The 26,444-nt window shown below is 35.0% G+C and overlaps 1 protein-coding gene across 1 annotated transcript in view; it reads right to left on the minus strand.

Moving 5' to 3' along the window:
- Positions 1 to 26,444, minus strand: part of su(f) (cleavage stimulation factor subunit su(f)) — a 76,147-nt gene that overhangs the window by 32,841 nt on the left and 16,862 nt on the right. Inside the window, exons 2-3 of the mRNA XM_067095789.1 lie at positions 25,499 to 25,690; positions 20,931 to 20,963 (exon numbers count right to left, since the gene is read on the minus strand). Coding sequence (XP_066951890.1) covers positions 20,931 to 20,963; positions 25,499 to 25,690 — 225 coding nt within the window. The remainder of the gene's footprint in view (positions 1 to 20,930; positions 20,964 to 25,498; positions 25,691 to 26,444) is intronic.

Raw genomic sequence — 26,444 nt, forward strand, 5'->3', positions numbered from 1 at the left:
ATACATATATTATAACATATATGTGTGTGTGTGTCAATTATCCATTTTAAAGACCCATTGCCCTGTCAGATAAGGGTGAAATCCAGATAAGGTCAAATAAATCCTAAAGGTGTAAAACAGCAACTCCATGCTTTGCTCCCCTACCTTGTCAATATATCATAACAATAAACACTCAATACGCTTGTAAACAACAACCATGACACTTTAAACTGAAAACTTTACGCAAAAGGCCGCTCAGATGTGTGAGTTAGCACCTCCCCCTAGGCGATGAAAAAATCACTGGCTCTGTATTTTGATTATTTACTGCTGCAGTGTGGGGTCTGCAGTGGGAGGATGAAACCATTTGTTTGGAAGATTGAATTTCATGTCAATGGCCCTGTAGGCTTGTTCCATGCGAATATGTTTCTTCTACTGAAATAATAATAATAATAATAATAATAATAATAATAATAATAATAATAATACCATGAAAACTGTGTGTGTTTGTGTAAAACATCCCGGATTTACATATGTATGTCATAAGTATACAGTATATGACACTAATCAATGATGACATGTCCCAAGCAAATTCATTTTAAGAACACTTACTTGAAAATAATTGATCGTTTATTGGAATTAATGGTTTTTCATTGCACCTCATCATGGAAGTTTTACTTGTATACATGTCTGTGTGTGTGTTTACATCTACATGTGGCATTTCATCAGTGTTGATGTTATCACTGAGATCTTTATTTTAATCTGACTCTGATATGACTATCACACATATCATAATGGTACACAAGAGAATGTTTCATCACTGTTGATATTATATTTTATCTCAAATGTTCACATTCACAGTAAAATAGTAAAAATATCTATAATGCCAATTTTGTCATGAATTTCGTCATAGATGTTGGCAACATGTTGAGCTATTTATAACTTGTCTCCCCATCCCTCAACCAAAAGGAAGAAGCGTGAGTGTGTGTTACACACGCACACGCTAAGGGGTTAAGGGCAACTCCATACCCTTCTAACCTTACCTTGACAACAATGCATGACTGTAAATGCTCAGTATGCTTATAAACAACCATCATACTTTAAACTGGAAACTTTGACTTCACATTTGCACTTCTTTCAGTTGTTACTACTGTACTAAAAATTTGTTAAGAAAAATATTCTTCTCAACAGCATCAAATTCTTTTATTCCATCGGCTTTCCTTTCAACCTTCATACTTAACTTCGTGTCGCAAAGTGTGTTAAACTATCCTTGCATATATCCAACTATAGCTTCCACTGACAACTTTTCCTTGCACATCTTATGCAGAAGCGCTCCAACATTCCCTGCTTTACATGCTCTGTGGACCATCTTGTCTCTCATCCTATATCTCTTATCAACTCTCAAATACCTACATTAATAAACGATTCCACTCTCCCACCATCCACATCAACAATTACTGGGAATTTATTCTGGTTTTCATTTACTCATAACTTCCCTATTGGTCACACTTATTGGTTATCTCCTAGAAGTACACATTTTCAAACTGTTCACTACACTACAGTTTATTTTCACAATTCCTAATTAACACTATACTATTACAGTACATTACCCGTATCAGCAATTTCAAAATCCATTCTCAACTTCTTAACTTATCCACAACTTTTCACCTACATTTCTTAAGTTTTTTCTAACTCCATTTTCTAGCTTCTCATATCACTCCACCGAAAAGATATTCATCAACAACTGAGATACAAGACATCCTAGTCTCAAGCCTTCTCTCACACCAAACCTGTCACTCCCTCTGACATACAGTATTCTGACACATGGTTTCCATTACAAAAACAACAAATGTCCTCAGCACATTACCCTGTGCATCATACTGTCTCACCAGTCTCAACATTGCATCTCTCAAATTTTATGCTTCTTTTTTAGATCCATGTATACACATATAGCTTTTTCCTTTTACTCTAAAACTTCTAACTCAAGAGTTCAGTAACAAACAATTGATCCAAATGCACATAGTCATACACACACACATTCTTACTTGAACCCACACTTTTCTGCGCTATCGATCTTTCTGTTGTCATTGTTGCCTCCTAGCATAATATCCTACATACACCAACTAGAATTACTAATTAGCCCCACAGTATACTTCCATGCAAGTTGCTTCTACCACTTTTCTTCCGATACAAAAGAATAATTTTTCCTTTTAACATGCAATCAGAATTTTTCTCCTCTTGATATACTTGACTCTGAGATTCCAATGTCAAATGACACCATCCAAATATTCCTTGAGATTCCTAGGATGTCAAATGACACCATGCAAATATTCCTAAAGATTCCTAGGATGTCAAATGACACCATGCAAATATTCCTTGAGATTCCTAGGATGTCAAATGACACCATGCAAATATTCCTTGAGATTCCTAGGATGTCAAATGACACTATGCAAATATTCCTTGAGATTCCAAGGATGTCAAATGATGCCATGAAAATTTTATTCCTTGACATCAGAATTTTTTTAATTAATGATGGATCTTTTGAAGCTGGCTAGCAGTGTGTTGGGGCATGGTTTATTTTTGATACCCAATGCAAGAAGGGGATGTTTACAGATAATTACAGTATCATTAAACTTGTCCAAAACAAAATCACAAACAACTTCTTCTTATTTCCTTCATTTTTTATGTTTTTTCATAGACACAACAACTATAAACAGTACCAATATGTAAATCTTTCAACAAGTAAATTTACCTCACTTTTGCTGTGCAAAAAGTATTTATAAAACTCAATTATTTAAAAACATTTACAGTAATTATAAAAAGTAAAGAAAGCTGTCTTCAGAAAACCTCAATCAGCATTCTATCACATAAGGAAAATTTTCATGTTCATAAGCAGTAACCCAGAATGGAGTTTTTTTTACAGCAGACAACTTTTAGATATTTGCATATGTATGCATAATACTATGCACATCCTCCAGCACACTGTGCCATTATAAAATCACCTCTATTGCTTGTAGCACCTAAAACAATGTAAATGCTGTGTAACTACAACCATTGTTGAACTGTTTTAAGGAATGCAAAAAAAAGTCCACACATTCATCCTAACTTGAGCAATCACTCCTAACTTATCTACCTATAAAGCACATCAGGAGCACCTACTTGACATTTTCTTCCATTCAAGATAATAAGACATTTTGCTTAACCCATGAGTGTGCAATTTATCATAAAAAACTCTACTACTTCTCCTACCATAACCCTGAAAAAATACCAGTTCCCTATTACTGCTGGTTTTCTGGAAAGCAAGTATAATTTTCTTTCACAGAAAACAGTAGAAGCTAAGAATTGATAACTCCTCTATTCTGGATTAATAAAGCCCTGTTCAAGTGATGGTTTATTTAAAACATGGGGAAGGTAAGGGGCTTCAAGTTGCAGTCTGAAGATGTGTCTGGTGTAAGGGGAAAGTGAATTGAAAAGACTGGTGTAGTATTTCCACAAGTCCACCATCAAGGTCCTTGGTGCTGCTCTGTACAGTTGGTAGAAGCCATAGGTTTACCAGTAAAAGGAAGCTGAAGAACTAAAGACTGTGGGGAAAAGGTTTGACAAAGCACTGGGCACTGCAGCATTTAATTGCAGTGATGGATGGCTTGCCTAGTTCTGCATTTGTGCAGACCTGCTGGATCCTGGATTCCTAGTCCTCATTTTGATGGGGAATGTTAACACCTACAATTTTATATGCTTAGAGATGATTAAGGACATATAAACAAGATCTTATTACTGCAGCTTCAATGAGGGTCCATGTGTTCTTCAATAAATCTCTTCTAACTGGCTCTGGTGTGGTGGTAGCGAGCACCCAAAAAATTCTCATCAGGTATGAAATGATACCAAAGCCCTCCAGCATCAAGTTTGGGCTCTAATGTAAACTTTTGCCTGCACAGCGCAGTCCCACTGTCTTCTTCAGAGAAGACCTCAAAATCAAGAACCTCCTCTTGCTGCCACTGGATGCCATTTGTCAAAAGTTACTGTTCTGCCTATTCACAACTCTCTTTGAACTTGCCAAAATGCAAACCTTCTTGACAATGACTATATCATATACTAATTTTTCCACCAAAAGGCAAATCTTCTTGACAATGACTATACCATATACTAACTTTTCCAGTCTTGTAGTTCCTGCAGGTTAAGTCTTCATTCTTGCACCAGATTTCTTTACATAAGAAGTATAAATATGCCATGACAAAAAATCTTGAGTGTGTGTAACTTTGACATTTAACTTAATAACAATGATCAATGTCAAAACATTTCTACTTACTGGTACAAAAATATACAAATTTTAAATTGAAAATTGTAAATATAGTACAGATTTTTTCTTCAATTTTTGTGACCTTGAACTAGACATGTTTGATATGATGCTGAGACAACATACATAATTGTATCACGTCATGAATTCAAGTCTCTGTGGCCTTAAACTTGACTGAATGACCTTGGATCAAAGTCAAAATGGCTAACTTGATGCTGAAAAACCATCAAATTTAAACAACTTATCATGAATGTAAACAAAGATCAATAGTAAAAATACAAACACCTGATCTTTTAACTTAACCAAATGGACTTGTGTTAAGAGCAACATGTGTCTCAATTGACAGTGAACTACTGTGCAACCACATCTGAACATATAAAACACAAACTTTGGATAGATGGACAAACAGTGAGTGACTTAATGTTACTGAGATTAATATGAAAAAAACAAAAGAACTATGTGTACAATGCTCACAAAGAAGAGGAGTTTTTTGCCTCAAAAAATTCTGTAATGATTTGTTGACTTCAAAATCCATTCTTGAAAATATTTTATTTCATTAATTACAGATATGTACTATACTTAAAAGCTAAGTGTACAATGCTTGGAAGGGAGTGCTGGATCTCAGCCAAAAACGGTCATCACTTGCAGTGGAAAGTCCTCCAACTGCAGCATGGGCACAGGCACCTGGGATGGCTTTGGTCAGACAGCTGGGGCACCAGTGAAAGCTATGGCTGGTTCTTTTGGCTGAGGAAGGACACCATATCTGAGAATGTTGTTTGATGAGGGAAGACCCAATCAAGGACAACAGCTGTGAAGGAATCATCATCACTGCCTGATGACCATGAGTCAGGATGGCAGGACCCCACAGAATTGAAAACTGGGAGATGAGCTAGAAGGATGCAAGTGGACAGGAGACTGGATGATAGACAGCAATGACAGGGTAGCTGTTGTGGTAGGAGTAAGGATGCTGCTACCCAGACTGAGTAAGTAAGGAGAGCCAATGTCTAGTAACATTTGTGGCAAAGCAAGAGTCTGAATGACAGGTTACAACTGTAATTTTGGGTAGAAGGTCTATCTCCCTTAATAGAGCTGGCAGCAGGAAGACTCTTATTAGCCAAAGAAAGATGGGAGGCATATTCTTGGATGCTAGACCATCCAGTGAAATCTATGATTTACTGAAAATGCCAGCAACGTTCTTTGAGATCATTCTTGCACATCAGCTGCAGTGACATATACAAGCCAATCAAATGGGACACAGAAGATAGTCTTGAAACAATAAGCCTAATCAAATGCAATCAGTAAACAAATGCTAACACTGGCCAACACAACACAGAACACTACACCCCAACTCAGACACAAACTGAAAAATCACCATAAAACCACTTAAAAAGTTCACAAATTCACTGAATCTAACAACTGGACAAATAAAAAGAGAGAAAACACAAATTAATATTCTAGAATATCAACTAAAACTATGGGTAATCAAGTATCAAAGAAATAAGATGTAATAAAAAATCAAAAAAAATAAGCATGTTAAAAAAACAAAACCAAGATGAGATTTTAAAAAACAGAAATAAAGATGTGGAGATAGTTCAACACAAGTTACCCCAAATGAACTGATTGGTGAATGATACAAATCAATTAACTACTATACATACAGTAACCTACTATGGAAATGTGTTGAACAAAACAACCAAAACACTTATTGACAAGTACCAAGACTAGTAACCTATATAAAAAATCCAAATAAAAAGTTAGTAATTAAAAGCACTGCTGTTGCCATGGGAAAACCTCATAACTAAGCAAAGTTAACAGTATTATGTTAAAAAAAAAAAAAAAGTTGAGGCTTTACCAGTAGGCAGGACAATGCATGCACTGACGGATATTGACTAACAGAAGTCAAGTAAGACTGGGATCCCTCATCACAAAATTATGGAAATATATATAATTAAAATTTCTTTGTGACAAAATAAACTCCATGTTTAATAACAGAAAAGTCAAAACAAACACAGACACATCAAGAGCCCACAGCAGATAACTAACACTTGTAATTCTACTGAAAAAGGAATGGAGTACTGTACTTCTATAGCCTTTGGTGGAGGATACACTAGTTACCAATATTTTTTTTCACTTATTTGCTCATCTTTATTTGGCAAACATGAACTGTAAGAAAAACTCAGCATTCATATATCAGCTAAATTTTCACTACACTTTACTGCATCATGTTGCTAAGATACAGTACATTTACACCACCTTCTGATTTTTTAAGGCAAAGGCAGAATGGGAAGAATGACAGGAAAAAATCAATGACCCAAAAGAAATAACACAGGCTTTTATTTCTTATGATGTTCGATAAAAAAAAGTCTATCAAACCTACTAGATAAAGGTTTCAATTTAAAGCTTTTCAATTTTCTAAGAAAATTGTCTTAATTTAGAAAACTGATGACAACTGTAAAATTTGGATTTACTTAGCTCAACAAATGCAAGGTTCCATCAAGTACTACTGTTTTAGCACATGTTCAACTTGGTCACTTCACTACAGCTATGTGGTCTTAATCAATGTCCATCACACTGAGACCTCTGGTATGCATTGCCTAAAAAGGTCAAAAGGCTATTCAGTTCCCCTTCGGGTGAAACCACCTTCGACAGCAAGATAAATCTGGACAGCTAAACTGTGGGGTCACTGTAGCTATGAACAAACATGGAATCCTTTCCTGTCCACTCAATGAATGCACAATTGTGCTGAAAGAGTCCTTGGCCTTTGACTAAAATAGTTTTCCCAAAGACAGTGGGGCTACACACCAACAAATATCCTTTGCTAGACTTGCACAATGGTCTTTGGATGCTACTGCATTACTGAAGAGTTAGCCATTCTATGATAAAAGTTACTCAATTCATTTTCAGATAACTATCCCAACTATTACAGGAGACCCCATTAAATATATCATAGCTACCTTCAATGTTTCTGAGAGTTGCTTAGGGGTAAGAGAAGGGCACCCTGGGAATCTTGAAGTTTATTTTATACAGTACATGCAACTTACATCCTATTTTACTTCTGCCAGTTCCTACTTGGAAGGGAGGCAATGTAAAAATTCTTGAGCCTTCTATTCAAGTAGAGAAAGCAATGATAGGTAACTGTGTACTCTTGCAGTTATCTGCATACTTTCTGATAGATGCTTAATTTAAATGAGAGGACAAGTCAACAGTGCCTTCACGGCAACTTAAAACTTTACCTGGTGCCTCTTGATTTCTGGAAGTATAAAGCTGTAGCCATAAGTTATTCAATACCACTACTGTATTTCTCTTCTTCATTCAAGAGTTACTGAAACATTCAGTTCACTCTTGGTTTAGAGGTCTAATTCCTCCTGAAACCATGATCTTCCAAATTAGCTGAGGCATCTAAAAAGAGAAAAAAGTATCTCTGGAGTCAGAAATGAAACTCACATTATCAAAGATTTGCTTTTCTGTACCCTGGCAATTCATTCTTCTGAACCTGGCTCTTAGTGCAGACCAAAGTGGGCTAACTATCATTGCAGCAAGTTCATCCTGTGCAGATGACAGTTCTGATCTCCAAAGGAATGTAAAATTATGTTACTCTCTCCAAATATACTTGTATGAACAACAGAGTTGGAATCAAAATAGGAAAAAGCAAACCCAAGATAGTTCGAAACTAACAGAAGGTACATGAAGAAAACTACAGGGCATCCAATGCAAGTATCGAAAAGTTAACAAAGAAAATGGATTTCCTTGAGGTTCTAGTACTGTACCTGGAACAGAGTTAAAGCCTGGTTAAGTGTGTAAATTTAATAATCCTTCACGATAAATTGGTAAATAGTAATACATCATTCAGACAGGAACAACGATGTCATTGCATCACTGGATCTGTTGCTCTTTAGTTTCTAGTGCTTTGGGTCTGTTTCTCAAAGCAAGGTATGATTTTCCTCCTCCTTTCCACTGGCTGTTCCATAAAGGTCTATTTGGTGGATTTACCAAATGGAGGAAAAGCAATACTTGAAGAGAAATGGGATTTTGCAACTCTCCAACTCAGAAGCACAACTGAAGGACACTGACTGGCCTTGCAAAAATCCTTTTGACCTGAATAGGCCTGCTTCAACACTACCCAGTTTGCAACTGCTGGAAACAGCATACTGAAATCTGAGTGTCATTTCAAGTTCTTAAAACTAACATCAACAAAGTTACCTTAGACCATTAACCGTTATAGTTTACCATTTTTGCTTTCCAGAAAAGGAAACTCATCTGCATTCAATGTTGTTCACAATCATCCTACATTGTTAGGCTGCACAAACATCCAAGGCATGTCAATTAAGCTAAGAGTTACCAAGATATTTTCATATAATTGCAAAATGAAGAAATGACCACTAAAGGAACTGACATCCTTTTGACTATCACTGCTCCTAAGTAAAATCCCACTCTCAAAGATAGTTGCCATGTGCAGTAAAAAGTTTGAGTATTCCATCATCTGAAGAAAACCTGTTAACCAGGGCTCAAAATAGACAAAGTACTGTCAATAGCACATTTTCTATATCAATATCCATAGATACTGAAGATTGAGTTAGAGAAATATACTGTACTCATTAGTAACTCATTATACTGTACAGCAAATATATACAGAATACTGTATATATTGATGGACTACTTTTTATTTCCATAATTCAGAGCTTTAAAAGTTCATGCTCATCCGAAAGTCAACAACATAAATCACAAACTACTGTATTACAAATCAAAAACACAGAAATGTTTTACTAAATCTGATACAGTATAAAATAACTGTGTAAACCATGAAATACATTGCTGAATCATAATTCAGACATTATAATACTGCCAACAAACAGAAGCATGCCAAGATGATGGAGAGGAGGTTATATTTGGTCAATGGCACTGAAAATCTTCTCTCACTTTTGAGAAGCTGTGACAGGACTTTGAACAAGTCCAAATTATCAGGAGGAAGGTTTCTTGCTCAGCAGACTACACCAGCTGTAGTGAACATTACCTAAATTTTACTACAGCATTATGATGGCTAACCAACATCTCTGTAGATGATGATGTTGCCATAGTTTTATCAGAAGTGCAATCTTTGCAGAAGACTAAATATGGTCAGCAAGAAGCAGAAAATGGCAGTAAACACAAAAGCATCAACCCCTTTTGGAATATTTTATCTGATGTTGTGACTGCCTAGGTCATTCACGCCAAACACCAATTAAAGGAACATCTTGCAATTTATACTTTCAGACATATCTTAAAACTTCATTTTGCTATAGGCCAGCCTCTGAACCAAATGAAAAACAAACCTAAAATAACAGTATATGTAGTTTAAAAGAACAACTACATCCTAACTACATATATCAGTCCAAAATAACTATACACACAACCTCTGTAACTTACATTTACTTAAAAAACTGGGCCTCCCAAAGGTCCACGTAAATGATGCTCAGCAATGAATTGACTGCCTAAAAAGGTTAGCTATTGACTCTATAATGGAACAAGCAGTTGCTATAGGCCAGCCTCTGAACCAAATGAAAAACAAACCTAAAATAACAGTATATGTAGTTTAAAAGAACAACTACATCCTGACTACATATATCAGTCCAAGCTGATAACTATACACACAACCTCTGTAACTTACATTTACACTTAAAAAAACTGGGCCTCCCCAAGGTCCACAAATTGATGCTCAGCAATGAATTGACTGCTAAAGGTTAGCTATTGACTCTATAATGGAACAAACAGAAAAAACAATACAGACCGAATTTATAGTGAGGACAATACTGTAAAGCAACAAAGTAAAAAACCATTATCTAGAAACACAATGAGCCCAAGTACAGCATCTCATATTAGCACAGAAGCTTTAAAAACTTGTGAGAACATAATAAAAACACTTAGGAAGACTAATGCAAAATAATCCAGCATTTGTGAAGCAGGTTAAATTTATTACAAGGAAAACTGAAGATGTATACCTAAAATCGTGAGATGTGCCTGGCAACACAAATCAACTCAGTCACAGCAAGATAGCAGTGTATTGAAGACCTCTTTTCTAATAGACACTTTTCTTACAGAGGCAAATTGAATTATTTACAAAACAGAAGATAAATTAGAGGATTCCTTGTAGTATTCCGCAGTGGAATGATAAACCAAGCTGGATTCAGCTCTATCAGATTGACAGTGCATCTTAGCAACGGACCAAGCCATGAGCATGAGGTGAACTTTCCAAGGCATGCACCTATTTATTTCTATGGTGAAAATATTTGTAAAATGACAAATTTTAAATCAGTTTGTATTTTACACAATTAACAAACCTGCAGTCTTAATTTAAAGGGAAAATTCTCTAGTGCCTGCTGGATTCCAGTTAAAAAAAGTATGAGAATGAGTGGCCAATTCAAACATACTCTGAAGATAGGAGGAATATGAGACATTACGTCAATGGGAATATTAGCCTTGTCAGTTTTTTCTGTTCAATTAATGAATATTATCCAAGTCAGCATTCATGGTAATGCAATATCCACAATCACAGAGGCTGAGAATGACCTTCAATGCACGACTGAGAAGGGATGGAGGAAGATTAGTTAACTGCACAGCCATCTTCATACGAATGAAATGAGAATCCTGAGATACTGCATGAGATATGGAAGTATACAGATGTAGCACAACTACCTGCAGACAAATAGACCTGACTGATAAGCCTGACATGAACTGAGAGACTGGATCCACTAGCAATAAATGTGGATAACAGGAAACTATGGTAAACCATAAAACTTCTCAGAAATACCAAGGGCAATAAAATCAATTTCTTTGATACATGAACACAACTGATATGTGGGTCAGGTTTTAAAAGTTAAGTAAAGGATGCACATTTCAGTGCCCTAAGCAATACATCAGACCTATCAGCAAATTTCTAAAGCATAAGACCCTCTTCGGTAATTACAAAACTAAATGAAAACAACAATGCACCTTGAGTTAGCCTCTGTGTAAAGGGGATGTGAAAATTTACACACAAAAAAAAGGGTGAATTCAATCTTTAAACATTTAAACTAAAACAGCATTTCTATTCAAGTGCTAGTTATCTATTTATGTATTTCATTAAAATCTTAAAACTTTATTTTATCTTAAAGACAAAAATCATATAATCTTACCCCTGACCCTCTGATTTTCCCCATTTTATCAGGTTACCTGACACTCCTTATACCACCACCACAGAAACTTAAGTAGAACCTATCACACCCTAATTCCCCCCAAAACGACTCGCTTGTCCTGTAACTTAGGTGAAGCCTCGCTGGTGGTTCCGTTTATTCCACAGGGTGACCATCCCAAACTTTAAATGTACCTTTCTTAGTTCCTACTTCAGTTACTCAAGGAATTCAAAACAACCAAACTCTTTATTCTCTCCCTTTGGATCATCAGAACATTTCCTGGAACAAATTTATTTTCGATTGTACTTCTTATTGTTTTGGTGCTAGGTCATCCTCTTTTTTTATCGCAACCTTTAAAAAGGGTAACATTTTTTCTAGAAAACTTGAGCTTTTAATCTACATCACTTATACCTGCTGCTGCTGACTGCATTTAAGCTCACTTTGCCAGCTATATAATTTATTCTATGTCTGTTCTCTAGCCTACGCTGTTGTTTCTCTGCTACAAAAATATTAATCTTCCACTCTTATACATGATTACACAAACTATTACCTACCTCAAACCATTTACACATTCATCTCCAGATCATACTCTATTTTTAATGTCAGATTTTTCTGTTCATCTCTGATATCTAGTGCATATCTAACAAGAAATGAATCAATTTCTCCAATCAGATTAATAAATGACAAGTTTTTACATTATCATAATGATTCTCATGAAAATAAAACCCAGGTTCCTATCCTCTATCACTAATTCAACCATCTAAGGGGGTGCAACCTCCACAAGAACCCATTATAACATAACTTTGGATTCTGAACTTATAGCTGAAGGGGCAAATCTTGTATTTTTCAACCAAAGCTTAATAAATGTACATAAGAAAACCATAAATTTATTTATTTACTTATAATTTTACCTTTGCATTGTTAGATTTATAAAAAAAAAAAAACTGAAGTTAACCAAGTTTTCCTAAAGACTTTTTAATTGGTATCAATACACAAAAATAAAGCTTACATTGCATTCCATTCCTTGTCTAAGAAATAACTTACATTAGAATGTTTTTGAGTTACAAAATAATTTTCAATTTTTACCTATTCCAAACTATTTGTAAGAATTTGCAAAAACTTTTGTAAGATCTACTTCACAGTAGAAAATTACTGCAAAAACTTTTTAATGGTCAAGTAAAAACAAGCTTGCTTTGGTTTTGCAAACCGATTTACTTGAGAATGTGCTGAAACAGGAATTTAAAGTGATTACTTGTTCATTTACACATACAATTTGTTGATTTACATATTGACAAAGGTATGTAATTGCACACAATTTTTAGTGCTATTTTTTATTCATAAAAAATAAAGATTTGCTAAGCTATGTCTCACTAACATCAAGGTCTTCCATTTGCTACTTTGTTTATACTTTCATCAAAGAAAACTACTCATTTAAGTGGGTAACTTGCCTAAGATATCCCATATGGAATTCACAATTTTCTTCTAATTTGGACAATCCACAATGACCCAAGGGTTTACAAGACCATGAATTAAGCTCAAAAAATTTACCTATAAATCCATAAAACATCTAATTTTTTGTTCTATAAATAATCTAGGAAAGTTTATTTACACATTAAACTATCAAAAAATTTTACAAGTTGCTTTTTGGTAGACCATGGCATTTTTTGTGCCTCCCTTAATTAGTTTCAAAACTTACAGAACAGATACAGGAACACATTTCCGTTGATTGTTTCTAAAGTAAAACTTGACTCCAATTGGATTTGTCTCATTCCAGCTAAGTTTTGAATTTACCCTACCTGCAACTGTTTCAAATATTTCTCAAATGTGGGGTTGCTTGTCCCCATTCCTATTCCCAATGCTGCACCTAATAAACCTTCAAGGCCATTTACTCAAGACTTCCATGATACCCAATTTTTTATAAGAAATCTTAGCAGCTTTCAATTGGTGTTTAAGTTAAAACAGCTCTTGAAGGTAACGAAAAATTCTATTTTTCCACAAGCATAGAATCTGTATATATATAAATCAGAAAAACTAACACATCCTAGCCTATATACAAATGTTTCTTCTTTTGAAAACAGGGCAAACTGTAAAAGGTAGCATGGCTGCACTCGCATGCAACATTTACTATTGCAGTTGTACATTATGAGAGGTACTGTGAGAAAAATTAATGAAACTGGTCATGCAGTAAGGTCAGTGTGAAGAAATATAATTTTGCTTACCAATATCACATTTTTATAAATCTTCTAAGAATAAACTCTATATCTACATCTACTGTATACTTCTTTGTTTGCAAATATTTTTTGTCTTTGTTTGTGGACTGTTACCTTCAAAACATTACTACTATTATCAATTTACTTTGCTTTTCTCAAGCTTATCATCCTGGTTTCTTCTGCTTCAAGATGAACTTGAAAAAGAACCAAATCCCTTTTTAAGGTAAAATTACTATAGATATTAATTTCTGGTCAAATATAGTAAGAAATTAGTTACCCGACTACCCAATCACTTTTTTTCTTCCTAAGGTTGCATTATGGTAATTTTATTTTTTCATTGAATAAAGACAAGCTAGAAAAAGTTCCATGGACAAGTGGTCCACTCAAGAACGAGATTTCATTGAGGTACTGGTAACTCAAAATCCTTCATGGGTGCAACCAATTTCCTACAGCACACATCAAGACATCTGCAACATGAATACATAGTCTTTGACTAGCAAGATATCATCATCACTTACAAGGATAAAGCCTGAACAGGCACAAAATTACTAAGTACACCATTTATCTGATGGAGTCCCTCTCAAAGTGCAGTGTTACTGGAAGCCTTTGCAGTTTTAAAGGCACTTGAATTACATTTTTCTATATTCTTATATTTTCGTAAACAAGATGATAAAAATTCCTAAATAATACGGAAAGACATACTGCTCTAATTTTTTATTATAACACTTCACCATACACATGCAGTCTTCTTGAGTACAATAAGGAATGAACAAAATGAAAAGGATACAATTATATTTAGTGGGGGAACAGGTTAAGGTCAGCTGAAGACCAATGGAGTTGATTTTTCATTGGCATGTTGCAATGCCAGGTGTTCTTGCTGAATAGCTCACATTCTAATATGCTGACGCCTCTTCACGAGTGTTAGTTGGAGGGGATGGCAGTTTCTGCCAGTATGGCTAATACAACAGTTTTGCTCATACATGGGATTGTTTTTTTCTCTCTCTATCTCTATATCTCTCTCTTTAGGCATCTGGTGCCTATATGCTGTTTTCCTCTCATCCTCAAAATACTTGCTGCTGACTGTTTTCTTAAGTTTCTTTGTATGATAGTTCAGAAGTATTTAATTTCATTCATGGGATTATGCTGAGATTTTCTTTTTTCAGATAAACAAGGAAGGCACACGTGTTGACAGTCTGGCGATATGTCCAAAATTTTCACAGCCTTAATCAATTCTTCTTTCCAGGGTCTTCTTCCATGCTGGTGATCATGATGATTACACACAAGCCATTTCTTTTAAGCTGCACGAGATGCACATCTAGGGCATAGTAATTGTCTGACCAGTATGAGTCACAATGTGAGTCTATCTGGTATGTTAATTCACGTCAACTTTTTTCAAATGCCTCTCCAGGGGAAGAAGTTATTCTTCATCCGGAGCTGGCTGGTTTTCACATTTTTATGGTAAATGAGTTTGAACTTCTCTCTTTTTAGTATGGGAGTGACATTTTCTTTTATAATATTCTTCAAGGCATTTTCATCTTCCAGGTGTTTTTGGTGCATATGGTTTCATTAACAGATTTTGATAGCGGCATTTCCATCTTCTTCGTTGTTACAGGTTTCACCAGTGTACCATTTATTCAATAATTCTCGTTTCTTAGTTTAACCATCTTGTTCACTAACCTGTTGTACCTGTGACTTGTGACTATATTCATAACTATCTAGAATCTTGACAAATAAACAACTTTTCAACTAAACTTGCAATTCAACAATTAAGGGATTTTATATAAGCAGCAATTTCTCAAATCATCCTATTTTATCTGAAAATGCAGCCATATCTATTTATTTAATCAGCTTTAAGACCCACTAACTTTTTCAATTTCTGAAAATATTAGCTCTAATATCCACCTAGGCAGTAACCAAAGATTTCTGTTTCCATGACAAAATTGTAGAGTAAAGAAGTGTACTAAAAATTCAACAGCATTTATTCTCCTACTACTAGCTAGAAGTGCTCCAATTTGAAAAGCAGAATGCTGATAATGCGGAAGACCCCAATACAGAGAGCAGCTATATAAAGAAAAAAATATATATATATATACTTGAGAAATAACAAAGAAAATCATGAAAAAAAACTAACAGCGGGAGACTCATGAGATGTCCCCAAAAGCATATGAAACTAGTTTGAATTGCTGGAATTCTAATGAATCAATGAAAAACACACAAGAGCTAACTGGAAAACAGTGCCAGAGCTTAAAATAAGATCTGGAATAAGAAATATAACAGAACCCTAATAATACCACACTTTATGGCCCAATTAGAAACTTAACACTCTATTTCACATAAACCAAAAAAAAACAAACACCAAGAGAAAAATATTCTGTAGTCCGAACACTATAATAAAAATCACAAATCAGATCTTCCGTTTACAAAGTAAATGGCAGAAAGTAATGCAGCTGGGGTAAAAAACAATGCTGCCAGGGTTCCTTGTGCTCTAGTGCTCAAACATGAACCTTCAGACTGGCTGAAAGAGACATCACTTTCATGATTAACTGGGTGGATTTGCTGTCTTGCCTCCAAGCCATCCCTTGAACCCTAATGATTAGGAGCATCACAATTCTTCTAAAGAACTTCAGACATACATCACTCGGTAAATCTTAGATTCTTTGGGTATTACTGACACCTTGCCCTTCACTAAACAGGACAGTGTTCAACTTTACAACAAGAGCAAAGCTCTTAAAATAGGATCTAAAGCTTGCAATATAACAGAACACAAAGATGCACCACATTAAACATACATTTTCCAAACTCTCAACACAATTACGCAATAACTCACTCCAAAATCCAAAAGGAACCTTGGTATTCACTTGAAAGACTGTATACACAGCTTTCAAAGCTCTTAAGAAATGACTTTATGTACATGTATCGAGAGATTAATTTATCTTTGGTGTGATCACCCAAGCTGTGGGCAAGTAGCATACAGATCTATACATTACCAACATCCCAATAACCCTAACTACACTGTCTGCCAGGCAGACATTTTTAAAATAATTTTTGTATGAAGCAAATGCTGTACAGATAAATACTGATTGTCAAGTGATTTTACACCTAAAGCAAGGTACATTTAAGATTCTTTCAATTAAAGAATTAAGAAATGGAATGAGTGAATTAGCTTCACCTCTTTTAAATAGGAACATTACATGGCTGGATAACATTATCAGAATTTTATGTCAGTAACAATCACAACGTTCATGATGTTATGCATATACAGTCAAACGAATTACCAATTTTAAACAAGTTTTCCACTACAAAAATACTAATGTTGTCCAATTCACAGTAAAGAACAGGACAGAAATAAAAACTGGCCACACTAGGGGTATTGGACACCCAATACTAGGGGCAGTTACCAGACACCCTAAAGAAGCTATCTTTGTTGTACAGACAAAATTTCTTGAAGTTATGAAAAATAACTTTAGTACCGTTTCCAACTTACGTTGCATGGCATTATTTATTACTGTAATATTTTTTCTTTACCTAATACTTCATCTAAATCATGTCTATCTCAAATTATTTTCACCATTTTTTTTTTATTAAATGTGAATTTGACTGGTTATATTTCAGTGAAGTTATTAATAATGACAAAATTATTGTAATACATTATATAGGGCCATTTCCTTTAAAAACATTACAAAAAATTTTTGTTCATAGAGTAAAGTAGAGGAAATCTCAAGTCTCCCCATTTTCTATTTATTTCTGTGCTTCCCATTCTCATCTTCTTTAATCAGACATCACAGAAAACAAGTGTTAATGCCAACTGTAAGTAGAGTTTAACTGTTGGTACCCAAGTGCCCAAGCTAATATTTTTACCTATTATCCAAGTCTTGACCTACACTTTACAATCCCTCAGTTATCTGGAATACCATGTGGCAGGTTCCATGGGAGAACAGATTCCTCTAAAGTGCCAATATTGTGAACACTGTAGAATTTATTGGGCTACCACACAATCAAAACCCTATCTTTTCGGTCGATGTAGACCGAAGGAAAGTATTTCAAGTAAAACCTTTTTACTTGGAATACACCCAAAAACATATCAATATGGAACTAACCCAATGTCTCAAAACCATCTATTAACAAGTGAACTAAAGTATGATGCACTTATGGAAACATCAAGTGGTTAAAATAAAAACAAAAAACATTAAAAGTTTGAACCTACATACTTGCAGTAACCAATGAGTTCACAAGAATAAGGAAATCATTAAAAATCAATTTCCTAATGTTCCAATAAACATTATTAAAAAACCACACTGTCAATAATGAGTTCATATACAATCCACAAAATCATTAAAACCTTCATTTTAATTTCTTGTTAAATTTGACAACTGAAGTGTCAATAAAACATCTGGGATAACTGGGAATTTAATTTTTTTCCCCATTACTTTCATTCCAAATTTTCATTCATCATGGTGGTAAAATTGTCTTGGGTTTGGAGGTGGCTTGTGTATAAAATGGTCTGCAAAGGCCAAAGAAGAAGAAAAACTTGAAATGAATGATAATAAATCATTAAATTCCTGTTGATCCCAAAATAATATCAACAATAATATTAAGCAATAAATATTAATGATATTATTAAAAACATATCTGTAAAAACAATTTTGAACTCTGATAATCAGCAACTGAAAAACAGCCAAGCATATAAATAATCCCCAGCAATGACCGCAATAAATCCTATACAGTATAAGGGAAACAGGCAGAATTCTATCGACAAGATTATCTGAACACAAGGAAGCTATCATTCATATTGAAATCAAAAGTGGCATCCAACCACTGGTGAAATGAAAATCATATACAATGGGCATCAGCAGCAGCATCATTATCACTATAAATGGTAAGAAATCCTTTGAAAAAATGGATGCCATATACTTGACAGAAGTAATTAGGGACGCTAAATTACAGAAAAGTCATCAAAGGTTCCAAAAATCTTGTGGTCCAAAAAGACTCTCCTTGAACAGGAGCACCACAGGACACCTAACAATCAACAAGGATTACTATCATAGATCCACCATGACAAAGTATGTAAAATTTCACAAGACATTGAAAAAATATTAATGAATAAGCAGTTTTTTAGCTACAACTAAAATATGTAAAAAAAAAATTTAAAAATATTAGTCTTTTGCAGGCTTGGAAACTTGTACATCCCAACACTTGCCCTACCTAAATACAGGCAGTCCCCTTTTGCAATGACCAAAATCGCCAACCGTATGGAAACTTCCCCATTTACACTCCCCAAGAGAAACTTGTCAGCTTTATCAGCTATAATATATTCCAAGACAAGAGAAAACCGATCGCCAGTAACCGCTCAAACCGGGACTGATTATATTTTATACTTCCATGTGATATGCTAAAACAAACCTCAGTAACCTTGAGGAGATTCATTGTTCCTTAATGCTGTACTTAGGAATCAATGTGTTTAAAGAGCGGACATGAACATCTATTCATGTACGTTACATAGTTAACCAGGAAATTATGTGAAGTACACTTTATCTCTCTCTACAAATAAAAAATAAAATTTGATTGTAACATGCTTGCTTAATAAATGACATGTTTCAACAGTCATGTAGAGAACAAATTTACTTTCTTATTCAAAATCTTTTCACAATGGCCACAAAAATGTTACCATTTCCTGTTAGTTCCTCCATGCATGGAGAATCAAGAAAATGACTTTAAAGAATAATTGCTACATCTAACTCAGTGCCGTTCCAATAAAACGTAATATTTTCCAAGTGAAATATAAAAAAAAACCCTTGGTAAAGAGCACTGCACAAACTAACGCCCTAATAATTTATCTATACTAATTACAGATAATACCAAATGCTAGTATTATTATTTCTAGACCTAAAAGGCTGGCCTATAGGGTTTGTTCTGATGAGGTTATCACTAAACATATTACTCGGCTATTTGATTGAAAAGCAACCTAAGGAATGGGTGAAGAGTAACCAAAGAATAAATGGTCAACTCAAGACTCTGGAACTCTCATGTATATTTAGGACTATATTCAATGCTATTCAATGCACTGAGCAACGTGCAATGAAAAATCTGCATGCTGAGTACTGTCAAACTAATATCTGATCAGGTAACACCATGGCCTCTCCTTGCACAGTCCCATGACATTTCCTTCCTTGCACAGTCCAAATCACTGAGTGGACAATGCATAACATTAAGACAATCCAATGGTGCAGGATCATGCACACAATGTTGTATATGACAGCACTCTCATCTACATCAACATAATTTCAACATCAAAACTGGTTCTTGCATTATTTCAGTAAATATAGAGACCAGATTGATATTCAAAAGATCACACTGCAGAAAACCTAAGGTGTAACTACTCTACTTTTTCAGTGGACATTTGAAATTGTTTTCATAAACTGAGTATTTTTGGTTAAAAAAAATCCAGCAATGAAAAACTTCAAAGGTATGCAACACATACATTTAAAGAAAAGAAAAACAAAAGATGTTTCTCCTCTCTTTATTCATCAAGGATATACAGTTAATACATAACCTATCTTCCACCAAGAATCACTTCTTGACAGAGCCACCTAAACAAATATGTTAAACGGCTCCCTAAGGTTATGCTTTAATGAAGCTGTAATATAATAAATACACAGCAAATCAGAACATTTATTTACCCTATTCTTAAATTAAAAATTTATTAAACATCCACCTTGATACCTACTTATCATTAAAAAGAAATATTCTTAATCAAGAGTAAAACAACATAAGTAAACATGACAGAGCAAATTATGTTTCCAAAGTTCACGACAGATGCTAACCCAGCTTCTTCTAACACAATCAAAAACAATTACAACTCCATTTTACATTACATAAAATACTATAGTGTCAAGTGCTATGATGCAATACCACGTCTGGTACTGGGAACTATCCCAATGTACTATAAACTGGATACCTACAGCAAATTCATACACACAAGCACATCAACTCACATCTTGGATTACTCAACAAGTAAGATGCAACCATAAAAACAGCTAAGTATACAGTCTCTGACACCCAATGAAAATTCATCAAACTGGTCCCCATATTTAATACCCTTTCATTCATGTCTCAAAACACAAAATCCAAATTGTTACGGAACGAACCAGTCACCTAGAACACCTTATATCCTTACATAAACTCATAGTGTGACTTCTTAATTGGAAACACAATTAGCTCTCATGATTACTTGCAAAATAAACTACAAGTCAATACCAAATGTTTATTGTTAAAAAAAAATGACATTGGAAACAATATTTAACATACCTTCTCAACTCTCTCAAAATTATATGATCGCATCTGAAAAGATAAAAGTCAATTACTTTTCTCAAAAAATGACATTAAATCTCTTAGTTATGCTAAAATATATTTACCAAACCCAGTTTAAATGTTTCATAATATGCCAAACATTATTTCTCACACAAGAAAAGAAAAAATGTCTGTGATGGAGTAGACCATACAAATTGAAGCAAATGCAAGTTGAGACAATTAATAAACTGCCAACACAGCAGGAAACTCCATTCATTTGGAGTAACTGTTCAATTTCAACTGCATTAACTACCAATTCACCAGGCTAGCAGCCAAGTACTCTGTCAAATAATGCTTTGTAAAATTAGAGACATGTAATTTCAAAATCAAGACCTAGAAACAGTGCAATAATAAATTATTATTGGTCAAAATTATGGCTACTCTAAGTTTTTTTTTTTTATCAAATGCCACAGTTGTCAGAAATTGTGCCATCTAATCACCAGGTGTCTTATGAAGAAAATACATGATGATTCTCAACAGTGCATGTCCTTAGGCACTATGGACATTCCCCAGTATATTGACTATGGTAACATTAGCTAACTGTATTGGGAAAATTCACTCAACAATCAACTCAAAATTCCAAAAAACAAACAAAACGACAGAAAATTGAAAAACAAAAACCCTCCGATATTAATGAACAATACTTTAAACAGGGAAGAATAAGCCAAACAAAACTTCAATAACTGACATGAAAAGAATTTATAGCATCTGAACAGTAACTCTGATTTTTCACTTGCAGATTTAGCAATATGAACAATGTCATTAACAATAACAGAGCTTTAAAATTTTCACAATTATCAGACTGTAATAAGTGCAATTTATTTTACCTACAATACATATTAAATATGGGAAAATCAATTAAGAAGGATGGTAAATTCAAGTATGATTGTGCATTGAGGAACTTATAAAGAAAAGAAAATCGTGGACACACTGGACACAGAAAAATATCCTAGAGACAATGTAGTGTTGGTCACATTAAACAAGAATGTCCACTATAAACTACTGATAATGAAATACTGGGAAGCAATGTATAAAAATATGTACACTCGGCAAGAAAAGTGAAGATACAGTTTTCTTTAGATTTCGTTCGTCGAATTTTAATTTTGTTCTTACAGAAAACACATAATCTCGACCTAGAATATGAAAATACAATGCAAATTATATCATATATGTTAAACTTGCAAAACAAAAACGTTCAGATACAAAAACACCATGCATGTCTAAAGTAATCAGAATTTCTCAGATGACTTCGTTCATAGAGATCTAAAAGACAGTGTGTGGATATCTCGTGTAGTACTATTTATCAGAACGGCAATAAATGGACAGGCTTATTATTGCATCATCATACGAGATTATGATAATTTCTTTAATTTTTACACATTCATATTTGTATTTCACGGTGTTAAAAGTCAGCTGGAATTAATGGCAGTAAATGAACAGCTCATTGACCTTCTATTTAAATCCAAGAGCTATGATGAGTGATTCGCGCGAAAACACAAGTAACTGGATGTTTCTTGACGTTCATCAAAAAACATACTATACAAATATAGTATCGCTCAATCTCTAAAAGAAAAAAATAATGAGTAGCCTGCAATACTGTAGGCCTAGGCTTACACAACAGCAGCAACAGCAACTCTCTCTCTGTCTGGATTCGTTCCTTTATTGTTCCCTGTTTTTCCTTGGACATTGCTCAAATTTAAATCTTGATTTCACTATGGAAGATCTTATGCAAGCATTCCGTTCATTGTCACCATTTGTGTAAGGTTAATTGGTAGGTAAAATCGAAAATGATGTTGGCAAATTACAACTTGAACAAATACTGTAAACTTACATTTAAGTATCAATGATGCCTCTATGATTGAAAGTTATAGGAGGTCAAAAAAACCAACACACCAAGACTGAAGCTCCTCCAGTTTCTAAAGTTCCCAGATGTCGCATATTGAGCAATATATGTCCGCTTTAAAAAAACTGTATCTTCACTTTTCTTGCCGAGTGTACAAAAGTGTGAGGGGAAGCTGCACTTACGAAATTATAAGAATACTTATTAAAATGCAAGACAAATTCCACAAACATAAGACAGAAGGGAGTCAAAGAAATATTTGCTATATGTGCATAAATGGACTAATGGCCAGGTAGTGGGCAAAGCTAAACATAAGATCATGACCTTCCCAACTATATTACCCAGGTCATCAAAGAAAAGGAAAAAATACCTGCAATCACACGAACAGGGGAACTGACTGGATCAAGGACCCTTTCAACATATCACATAGAACAGGCTCCATTTCACCTATCAGATGTTGGCAAAAGTCCAACAGAAACTTGCAAAACCTCTGCCTCTGAAGCTCAACTGAATAACCTATATGCATGAGGCTGTGGCTTCTTCCAAGGTAGAAGCTTTCTGGGACTCTCCAACATGACAGAAGTGTCAAAGTCATGTACCTGGATGCACAGAGCTTAAGTCTTGACTTAACGAGTCCAAATGGCAGGAAGGTACAAGAAGTGATCAGTCATCTATTTCCTCTTGGATACTCAAAGGTCCCTGTTACAATGATGTATTTCAGGTTGTTACAATGATGTATTATCACACTGATCACCTAAGGCAGCTTGGTCCAACTTAGCTGAACAGTAAACTGGAAGATGTGGTTCAGACTCAAGCTCATAAAAAACAAATACACAATGGCATGCCCAACTGAGTCAAGATCTTGGGATTTCCAGATTCAGTGATCATTCCAAAGGAAGAACCCACTTTCCCTAAAGGCTGTCTGCTATGTCGTGCCTTTGTAGAAGTTACAAGGAACCGTGCTGACATCATTTGCTTATGCCCACATAATGTTCACTGTCTTGAATCTTGTACTTCACTCATTTCTCAATTAAGCCACCACTGTCAAGTTGCCTGCTTGGGGTGAAGCAAATGCTTGGAGGCCCATGTAGATGACCTTTTAACTTGAAGTTAATGTGCTGCTTCTTCTTCCTTCAATGTCCAAGTTCCTGTCACTCAGTGGTTCAGCAGGTGTCCTCCCCTACTCATGACTTCATGCATCCTTGAACATCAACATCAGGAATGAGCAACCAGTACAACTCCTGGTAACAAGTGACTGAGGTCATACCACCATGTTAGAACCTTCAACACTATCAGAGGCTTTAAGTGCGTGATTGTCTGGTGGGGTAAACAGTTCTGACCAGAACCTCACAAGCTGCAGATGAAGCAAATGCAATCTGTGATGGCTCTAAGGATAAAGCTCAATCAAGATGGGCAATCTCCTGATCTTGTCCTCTATCAGGTGAAATAATGTCCATACCCAGATATACAGCCCTCAGTTAAGGAACATGGTACAACTCACCACTGACAAGGAGTCCAAAGTTTGGAGAAACTTGAAATGACAGGACCAGACGCCATTGTAATTGCATTGACATTGCCTCCATTGCCAGCTCTTTGCCCACTTACTTTTAGAGTTCTGTTTCAATGCACCCACAGTTACTGGTTCCAAAGCACTAGTAAAGACTTACAATACAGTTGACAAGATAAAAACAGACTTGAAATGTTAAAAAACAGGCAGTCCTCACTTATCTGTGGCAGCGGTTTATTGGCACATATGATGTTGTAAAAGCCGTTTATTGCCATAATTATTGGCGATTTTCGGTTAGCAGTGCTCGGCTGGGAACTGAACCCCACCTGGGACTGCCTACTTTTTGCAAACAATAGAGCACTCAAAATGTAAAAAAACATTTCCCAAACAAAATCCTCAAGACTTCCTAAGAGGCCAAAAACCCTACTTCCTGATGGCTCACCACACTGACTCCATCTCCTACCTTAAATGGGTTTGCTGAACAAGCCTATTCTGCTAACTGATATCAATAACTGGTCACTATCATTGCATCACCTCCAGCACTAAATATAAAGACTGCAAAAACCAATTGGCTGTCTTGTCCAAGTAGGTGTACTCACAAATTACTAATATAGGAGTCATATGACATATTAAACATGCATAAATTAAAACTTTAATATTTCCCCTACATGAAAATCAATGACAAAGTGAGAGATTGTTCAAATAAGTGTTTGTCAACCATTAGTTTGTAATACGTCATATTAAAAAGCTAACTTCTAGTGAAAAATGTAATATACTGAGGTCTTAATAAAATAAAAAAAAACCTGTAGATGAAACTTGCATGATAAGACTACTTTTATTGCTGATGGCAAGAGTAACAGAAGATAAAAAACCCCTCTACAATGAAACGGAAAAGCAAGTTCAATTAAAGACTCGTCACACAACATACTGTACATAAATAAAAAATAAGGATTAGTTTGCTCTTCATGGAGCAGTAACAAAGCATCTGATTTCCTTTTTAAATAAATCAAAACCCTCTCAAAAAGCTGCATATCATGAATACAGTATTCATATAATAAATGCTGCAGTATCCTACCATTACAGCATTACAGTATTTGCTGAGCTGCAAACTGCAACAAGTACTTCCAGATATGCAGCCATTCCCAAATTGATTTCAAACTTTTAGTAATTTTATCTTACCTCTTGTTCAATGTACATCTTCCAAAATTTTCCAGTTGTGGGGAAAGTAGTCACTAAACGTTCAAATATGGGCCGAGCAGTTTCAACAGATCTGTTTTGTGCATCTCGGATAATCAAACTCCACGCTTCCATGTCATGAGGATTGGCCTCTGTTGTTGACCAGGCCCGGCGCAACTTCTCCGTGCCAAATTCCTGAAAACCATGGATAGCTTTTACTTCTAGTTTTGGAAATGTTATCATCAATATAAAAGTAGATTTAAAGTTTTCAATATGAAAAAAGATATGCAGTACACCTGACTAATTCAATAATATACCATAAAATAATACCCTGTAGGGTTCCACACGGACCTACACAACCATCCATCTTACCTGGCTGCCCGAAATCATACCCTGCAGGCATCCACTCCTCACAGAGGATATCTCCGGACATGCACGCGGGCATGCATGTATAAGAAACACAGCTGACAGCATACACTATTTTAACGTATAAGAAACATGATCATGTCAAGTCAAATGTATATATTAATTCTACTGGAAGCAATGCAATGTCAGCTTTCCAGCTATATCTATCAAAACTCTGTCCGTAACTAGTATACAGAATTATGTACCATTTTCCATTCTCAAACAAACACAGTTTAATGTATATTAATCTCGGTCTTGTTCACCTCGTGTCAGGCACTACATTTCTACTCTCAAGAGCTCTTGACCTGTCTGTTTGTTGTCCTGAATAAATTACTGTAGTAAGTTTGTAGACACAGCCTCTTACTCATGTCTTTGCTAACACCTAAAGTGTCATACAGCCTCTTACTCATGCCTTTGCTAACACCTAAAGTGTCATGTCTCTGACCAGACTTAAAATTATGATATGTCTCTGACCAGGCTTAAAATTATAAAGTACAAAAATGGACAAAAATACTACTGAATGGCTTCTTTTACTTATAAACCA

The sequence above is a fragment of the Macrobrachium rosenbergii genome, chromosome 52 (assembly GCF_040412425.1).
Source record: "Macrobrachium rosenbergii isolate ZJJX-2024 chromosome 52, ASM4041242v1, whole genome shotgun sequence".
Classification (NCBI taxonomy): Eukaryota; Metazoa; Arthropoda; class Malacostraca; order Decapoda; family Palaemonidae; genus Macrobrachium; species Macrobrachium rosenbergii.